Here is an 8,326-nt window from a genome sequence, read left to right as displayed (position 1 = left end):
CGGCCCGCAGCAGCTCCTCCGCCACGTGAGACAGGCCCGAGTCGGAACTCTGAACACAAACACGCAAGCGCAAAAATACCTCAGCGACAAAGGAAAGCGAAAGTCAGCCACACAGTGAGCCGTGCAGCCCCACTAGATGGAACTGAACATTCGCCACCAAATTTCCGGCGGCGACAACAAAAAATAACACGCACCCAGCGTACAATAAAGGGACAAAAGTAGCTAAGCGATATCGAAGTTGTTGGCTTTTTTTTGTGTGTGTGTGTGTAAAACATCACCCCGAATTTTGTATTGGCTTATTAGGGTACAAAGCACACCACACTCGTGGGTGGGTGTATTTCCAGAAAACCATTTCGTACATTGGAGTGAAGGATGATGTGCATCCAACCTAGTAGCTTAAAGGAATTGAAAAGGAGTTGAAATGTCCTTTGAGTTATCGTGAGCTTGTTCTGAGACGCGGCGGGCAGCTTAGCGTGGCCGAGACAAATTCACTCATCCGCCGTCTGACGGATTTTTCACTGCGACACTCAAGTCGACTAAATACATAAAAATACATTTCAAATCATTCTAAACATCACCAAAACTTGAATCGCTCAATTTTACTTTGGTACAACTAAATGTGGGAAAATTCCTTTGGATATTCAAGTACATTACCATTGAATAACCTTTGCCAGGGCAACCGACTTCCACCAAAGCGCTTTTCTAGGAAGGTACTTTTACGTCGATGCATTTCTAATTGGTCATCGAGCGAGCGCACACGTGCGTGCGTGAACGTCGGGCTTTCGAGGGAAGGCGAGCGCACCCTGACTGAAGGAGAGTGGTCGTAGTCCGAGCGTTTCTTCAGGATGGACTTGGTGGGCAGACACAACAAGTCTTCCAGCTCCTTCCTCCGTCGCGCCACGTTGAGCTCGTCGAACGTTTTCGTGTAGCAGGACCGCTCGCTGCCGCTGGAGCCGCTGCGACTGGGCCTCCTGCTGCGGCTGGAGGCCCGGCTCGGCCCCCTGCTGGACGCCCGCCCTCGACTGCGCCCTCTGGATCTGGATCTGGATCTGGATCTGGATCTGGACCTGGACCTGGACCTGGACCTGGACCCGGACTTACTGCGACCCCGGCTCCGATGGCGGCTCTTGCTCCGCGCCTGACTCCTGCTGCGTCCGCGACTCCGGACCGGACTTCGGTCTCTGCGGCGTCACACAGAACAAACAGTGAGTCGGTCTGTGTTCCCGCGGTAACGGCAGCGGCAGACTAAGTAGCAATGTGACAAGCGGCTGCCATCTTTGTGGAATCTTCTATAAAAAAAAAAAAAAAAAAAAAAAAACACGTAATGGTTCTTTCAAATGAATAAATCAAGTCACGATCACGATGTATTCAACGGCTCTTTTCACCTATGCTCCATTTAAGTGGACTTTTTTCCAGGCAAGTGACGCCATTTGAAACGTCACGCTCGTTTTGTTTCGTCCACTTGGAGAACCCCTCAGGATGTTGGCCTGTACCAGCTCATTGTTAGATATTATTTGAAGTCAATCTGTGAGCCGATCGAGGAGGGCTTCCGAGTTAGAGACGAAACGTGTCCAGGAGAAATAAGAAGCTATGCTGCTTTACTCTAATTTATTACGCTAAACTCTAAAACCCACTGTGATTGTCGTTTCCTTTATGGCGCAAACGAATGGCAAATCATTGTCAATGGAATAACTAAACCAAGTGAATAAATGTAACAAGTGGGTAGGAATGTATACTGTTCCTTTTTAAATGCAAGTTGGTTTTGGAACTACGTTCCTGGATTCAAGCTGAAGGCGTTTTTGGACCACATTTGCTTCGCTGGAGAAGGCATCACACAAGAACGCCATTCTTTTATCCACAAGCCATCATTCGGTGATGTAAATTGTCGCATTGAAGCGGCCGTTTCAGACACGCTGTCATTGCGGCAAAGCTTGTCACGTTGCTACTGTGAGACGACGACGACGACAACAACAACAACAACAACAACAACAAGTTCGGACCTGTCGCCATGACGCGGCGGTGCGGAGCTCGTCAGCTCGTTGCCGACCGTGATGACCAGTTTGTGGTCGATGGGAAGGCGAGGGCGAGGAGACGACGGAGACCTCTGCACACAAACGACAAACAATCATCGACATCACTCGCTTGTTTCTCTTTGCGATCAAAACTTCTTTTATCTCGCAGTCCCGCAGAGAACGCGCGTCAAGAAGTGCGCGCTCCCGACCGAATGTAGCGTGTGGCCGGCTAACCTCCCTGAGCGGAGCGGCGGGGCGGTGCTGGCCGCCTCGGTGTCCTCCTGAGGCGGGATGATAGTAGCCGCGGTGCGGCGGAGAGCGACGGAAGTCAGGGGGTCCGCGCTGATGGTACCCCGGGCGGTAAGGAGATCTGGCCCGCATCCTGTCGTCTCTGTGGCCCGCTGACGGGTGCGGGCCGCGGGCCTCGAAAGGCGGCCGGTAAAAGCCCCGCGGCGGAGGCCGACCGCGGAACATGCTTCACCGCGCGAGGGAGCGAACGACGACCGACGCGAAAGCGACTGACGGTGCTGGTTCTCGCGCACTTTAGTTTTGGTGAAGGAGAGCCGGCCAAGCAACACGAACAACAAGCCGATGCTAAAGCTAAAGCTAAATGTCCGCTCGGGGGATCCGTGCTCGTCTCCTTCTCGATGCGTTTGAATGGCGGCTGGCAAACGTCATTCGCGGGCATGAGCGCCGACTAGCGGACTGGAGAGCGGACACGACTTCTTCCTTCATCGGCGGTTTGCGAACTGCCCGTGGGCCTCCTCGGAAAGTCCAATCTCCGAACCTTTAAGCCACCTTTCCTTAACCTTTGTTGGAATGGAGCTTCCTTTCGAACATCGCAAATGACAGCCCTGTTTCAAGGGCATTCGGAAAACTGGCTTCATCGCGCGACGGCGAGCATTGATGACGTAAGTGTGGTGGCCCTGAAGGGCAAAACACGAAACACAAATGGCAAGTCAAAGAACACAACGGCAAACAATATACACTAAACAATGGCAAATTCAAATCACCAGCAAACGACTCATCACAACAGCAAATAGAAACCCATTAATCACAACAACAAATAACTAAACACAACGGCAAATCAATAAACAAAACAACAAATAAAATAATAATAATAATAATTTAGAAAGGTGGATGCCTGAGAGAGTGGAAAGGGGAGGAATGAAGATTAGCCCAAGTTAAGATAGAATATATGTGCCAGGAAGCAGAGCACATGAAGATGTTGAGGTTCAGGTTGGAGAGGGTTAGAAACGAGCTCATCGGAGGGACGGCCGAGGTTCGATGTTTTGGAGACAAAGTTAGAGAGAGCGAGTATATTGGTAGAAGGGTGATGAGGATGGAGCCGCTCGAGGAAGAGCAAAGAGAAGGTCGATGGATGTGGTGAGGGCAGTTGGTGTTCGAGAGGAGGATGCAAGAGATAAGCTTACGTGGAAAAGGATGACGATGAAAAAGGAGCCTAAAGAAAAAGACGACGACACTGCGAAAGCGATTCAACTTTTTGTATTTTTGTAATACGATCATCTGCCTTTTTGCCACTGCTTGTAGAAGTTCATCCCCTGGCGATTGTGTTTGTATGTTCTGTTTGCTGAATAAATTCAGAAAAAACTTCTCCAGCTTGTTTTTCTGTCCTTATTCTCTCGTGTGCCCGGATCAGACGACAAGACAAACTTGTCGGTCAGAGAATGGCGACACCACCGCATGGCGTCTTTTACGATCACTGGGCTTTATCAAACACTGTTGGAGAGGCGGAACCAGAGAACGTGTCACCGGTCAACGCGACCGGATGCACTCGTTACCATGACGACAACGCACCGCACCAATGTATTGTGTGTGGTGGGGAAAAAGGAGGAAAAACTTGGTGGGCGTCGCCGGTGCTCGGGAGAAGACGTTGGTTCAAGGATTGCTTGAGGTTTCCATCCATCCATTTCCATTACCGCTTCTCCTCACGCGGGTCGCGGGCTGCCGGAGCCTATCCCACCCGTCTTCGGGCGGGAGGCGGGGTACACCCTGAACCAGTCGCCAGCCAATCGCAGGGCACATAGAAACAAACAACAAATCGCACTCACATTCACACCTACGGGCAATTTACAGTCTTCAATCGACCTACCACGCATGTTTTTGGGAGGAAAACCCACCCAGGTTAGGGGAGAACATGCAAACTCCCCACAGGCGGGGCCGGGATTTGAACCCCGGTCCCCAGAACCCTTTCATGCCGGAACAGTTTTACAGTGTCACAGTGGAGTTTTGAAGCTTCCGCTGTGGTATTAGAATTGAGCTTTATTGAGAATCAGCAGATTTGATCAGTCGAACAGAACAAAGTTTCTAGACGGGAGAGAGAAACAAAGACAAAAGACAAAGCACTCATTGTAAACAGGATGAGAGAAGTCAATCATTACATTATCTACAACAATGAAACATTAAATCGGAGTGTTGCATGAGGGAAGGACAGGACACGAAGCATGCAGTCAACCCCACTGTACACCTGAAGTGTGGTGGCATTAATTACGTAAATTATAAAAGTCTACAGGACGAGAGTATAAGTGCGGGGATACGCAAGCATAGAAGTACATATTCATGAGTTATTTGTCGCAATAAGTGGGTGACCCCACACCCAGTGAAAGAGTCCTAGGGGTGTGTCCCTTTGGATACATGCAAGTAAAATGATGCGTAAAGACTGACACAAGTGGCCTTCAATTGCTGTGGCCGCACCGCGACGGCTGAGGACCCCGCCCAATCAATCGAGGGGCGGGATCAGGCCCAGGGGTCCACCAGAGAGCAGCCCGGCGGACGGGACACGCCCCGACAACCGGCCGCAGGGACCCAATGCCAACCACCCCACCATTACTCCCCAGGAGGTCGAACCCGGTGGTTCCCCCCACCCCCCGAAATCAGGAAGGAGCGAAAAAAAGTCCCGCCCCCGCAGACTCCGGGGGCAAACCGATGGAAAATGTGTGAAAAGAAAAAGAAATAGAATAATAATAAAACAACAACCACCTCGACAACAAAGAATATATATATAATTACTTTCACTCAACGCTCCTAATTGTCCGTAGGTGTGAATGTGAATGCGATTGGCTGGCGCCCAGTTCAGGGTTGTACCCCGCCTCTCGCCCAGCTCCAGCATGCCCGGGACCCCCGTAGAAAACGGACGGGTGGGTTTTTAGTCTCTAACGTGACACTCGAGTGCCTTCATGGCGTTATGGGGATTCCCGCATAATTTCCAGGCAGGCAGGACACGCCCCGCTGCAACATGATCGGTTCCTGCTTCGCGGATAGGGCAGGCTACGCATATGGAACGAGATGACCATCCCAAACGTGTATCCCATTTGTCCGAAATAAAAAACAAAGAGCTTTGTTCTGGTTAGGTTTAGGTTTCGGGCTAGGGTTGGGTCTGAAGGCTGTTTAGGACGGGTTAAGGTCAGGGTTAGCGGGAAACCCGTTAACGCCGCCACACTTAAGTCACATCTTTTCCCTTCCGGGAGCAGGAGGGCGTTTTCCATCGGGATACGGCAGCTCGTCAGCGCAGCCTCCTCGAGGGAGGGCCCTGTCGTAGCCGCCGTAGCATCTCTGCGGTCAGAAGTAGACACAATCACAATCACAATCATCTTTATTTGCCAAGTATGTCCAAAACACGCAAGGAATTTGTCTCCGGTCGTCGGAGCCGCTCGAGTACGACCACAGACGGTCGATTGGCAGAGAACGCTTTGGAGACAGAAAAACAGTCGCTGAGCAATGAAGGGTTAATAGTTGTCTGGTAATGCCGGTACATTTTTTCTTGATTTTTTGACAATTGTGCAAAAGAGGCAGACTCCTCTAGCACTGACTGACTCATATTGCAAGAGTCCGGTGCAAGGAGCGTGGAGACTTGAAGGAGTGCAGGCGGTTTAAAGTGACGAGTTGCGCGATCATCTGGGACGATGTCGATTGTGCAAATGTTGCCAGTATCGGTCAACAGCAGATATGCAAATGGCGCAGCGTGGCGAGACGACTACAGGGAGTGCACGAGTAGTGTATCATTGGCCCAATTAGAAACAACCAACTTTGTTGGATTTGCCTCATTATTTTACAAATATTTGATTGTGTTCTTATGTTTGAGATGAAGTGTTATTGTTCAGCGATATCTGAATTTGCCCTTATTTTATTTGACGTTCATGCTCTGATGGAATAAATAAATGCGAAGAGACTCACTAGTTACGCAGTACTTGAATAGTTTTGTCAGTGAGGACTTGCTCTTTAGCAAGTCATTATTTGGATGACAACTTTTGACATTTCCTCGAGTCATACTGTTGTCAAGTAACAGTAATCAAGTACAACATCGGGCTACTTCTGCTCATAAGAAGTAAAAGAAAAGAAAAGTCACAGGTGCCTTTTGTCCACGTCAGAACGGAGTCGCATTTGAAATGACACATTTCCGTCAGTCCGTCGCAGACACGGTGCGTTGCAGTTACAGCCTGAATATTCTGCCAAAGACAAAAAAAAAAGCCATGGAACACAATGTCGTGTCGATCTCATCTTAGCGTTCCTATCGCTCTTTAAATGTGCCCCAACCCGCCGCGGCTGACGAACGATCGTCCGCTGTACTCTCAAACATGCTTTTTAGGCCGTCAGCCAACGCTCTGCAAGGATGGCGACGACGCGGCGGAATCGCTTAAGCTAGACTAGCCGATTTCAGCGATGCAATGTCAATGAAGAGCGTGACCGACGCGGCGAAAGGTGCATCGGCACGACACGCGGCAGAGAGACTTCAACTGAAATAGGTGACGTGCCGAGTCGTGGTTAACTTGGCTACGTGGTTCCAAACGCAGCTGTCGGGAAGCTCCCCTCGGCCTTGAGGCTCACTCCTTCACAGCTCCATGGAGTCAACAAAGGAGGACATTCTGCGCGACTTCGACACTCACGGATTTGACATATCGGTGTTTAATCGGCAAAGTTGATTTGGATAAGGGATAAAATCATCCGACTTATAAATCGGTCACACCGCATTCCTGATTGAACAAAGTCTTGTCAGAAAGATCAGAGTGGCTTGAAAAAGAATCTCAATCTCAGAGTTTTGAAAAACTGTTTATATGATTCGTTGCTTTTTTTATTTTTGATAAGAGTTGTAATGTTCATAAAAAAGATTGATTTCACTGAAGAGGAAATCTCTTACCTTGCTGATAGTGGCGGCTGTCACTGCTGCCTGGCGCGAGTCGTCTAAAAACAGCCGAATGGGTCAGGAAACCCAAGTAGAGTTCCCTGACCCGACCCCCCCCGCCCGTCATTGAAGAACCGTGTCCCAGGTGTGCGGGAGCACCCACGCTCCCTCGTCCCTGTCCATGTTATCGCCACGCTTCCGTATTTCGTATCTGGATGGCCTCCTTTATCCGTCTCTTGTAAGACCCGGTTTCCGATGTGATGACGTTCCCACTTTCCCAAGCCGTGAAGTGGTTGCTTCTTCAGCAGTGATCTGTTATGGCTCATTTTTGGTCTTCTTCTTCTCCTGGTGAATGGTCCTCCCGTTTCCTTCCGGTGTTCGGTTTTGGGGTGCTGAAGGTTCGTTCCGGTTTCTCCAATGTAGGTTTTATTGCAGGATTTGCATTGGATTACGTAGATGACGTCACACTTGGGGTGTAGGAGGAGTTTTAAGACTGGGGTTTTAGTTTTTTATGGTTATGCCCCAAAGATATAACAACACTGGCCAAGAAATGTGACGTCATCTCTGAAATCCCATGCAACTCCTGCAACAAAACGTACACTGGAGAAACCGGACGAACGAATGAGAGAAGTGAACAGCAGGACCGTTCACCAGGATGCAAAAACAAACAGCACGACAAGAAAACAATAAATCAGCGAAAAACTGATGACTGTACAAGAAACAACCACATCACAGATCGGGAAAATGGGAAAGTCATCACATCGGAAACCAGGAGGCCATCGAGATACGAAATACGGAAGCGTGGCGATAACATGGACAGGTGCGAGGGAGCGTACGTGCTCCCTCGCACCTGGGACACCGTTCTTCAACAACGGTGGTAGAGAGCAGACTCAGTCAGGTCACCATTTTGAAGGTTTCCCGACCCGATCGGGAAGCCGTGAAAGCTCTAACGAGGGCGAGAGTGACTGCCAAAATAGAAAGAGCGAAAAGCCGAAAATGAGAATTTCTCGTCACCACAAAAGAACAAAAAAAGAAAAATCTAAAAAAAACCTATTGGAAAAAGAAGACAACAGGAAGGCTTTAGGCCTGTTTACGTTCCCAGTGAGCTTCATCGTGACGGTTTCTGTTGAAGCCGATAGTGTAGTGGTTCACTCACCTGACTCGGGTTAGGGTG

The 8,326-nt window shown here is 49.6% G+C and overlaps 1 protein-coding gene and 1 long non-coding RNA gene across 2 annotated transcripts in view; both read right to left on the bottom strand.

The window, feature by feature from the left end:
* The window catches only part of znf318 (zinc finger protein 318), a 14,914-nt gene extending 10,451 nt beyond the window's left edge, over window positions 1–4,463 (bottom strand). Inside the window, exons 1-4 of the mRNA XM_061789687.1 lie at window positions 2,247–4,463; window positions 2,001–2,104; window positions 803–1,181; window positions 1–49 (exon numbers count right to left, since the gene is read on the bottom strand). The exon at window positions 1–49 is cut by the window's left edge and continues 1,086 nt beyond it. Coding sequence (XP_061645671.1) covers window positions 1–49; window positions 803–1,181; window positions 2,001–2,104; window positions 2,247–2,486 — 772 coding nt within the window. The 5' untranslated portion in view covers window positions 2,487–4,463. The remainder of the gene's footprint in view (window positions 50–802; window positions 1,182–2,000; window positions 2,105–2,246) is intronic.
* A 1,144-nt stretch (window positions 4,464–5,607) lies between these two features.
* Window positions 5,608–7,328, bottom strand: LOC133485660 (uncharacterized). Its single transcript, XR_009790749.1, has 2 exons — window positions 7,168–7,328; window positions 5,608–6,478 (listed from the first exon to the last, which is right to left on the bottom strand). It is a non-coding gene; the product is annotated as an uncharacterized LOC133485660 (long non-coding RNA).
* Between the last annotated feature and the right edge of the window lie 998 nt (window positions 7,329–8,326).

Source organism: Phyllopteryx taeniolatus, chromosome 11, assembly GCF_024500385.1.
Source record: "Phyllopteryx taeniolatus isolate TA_2022b chromosome 11, UOR_Ptae_1.2, whole genome shotgun sequence".
NCBI classification, from domain to species: domain Eukaryota; kingdom Metazoa; phylum Chordata; class Actinopteri; order Syngnathiformes; family Syngnathidae; genus Phyllopteryx; species Phyllopteryx taeniolatus.
Note: the sequence above shows the minus strand (reverse complement) of the source record. Positions and strands in the feature narration are given on the sequence as shown.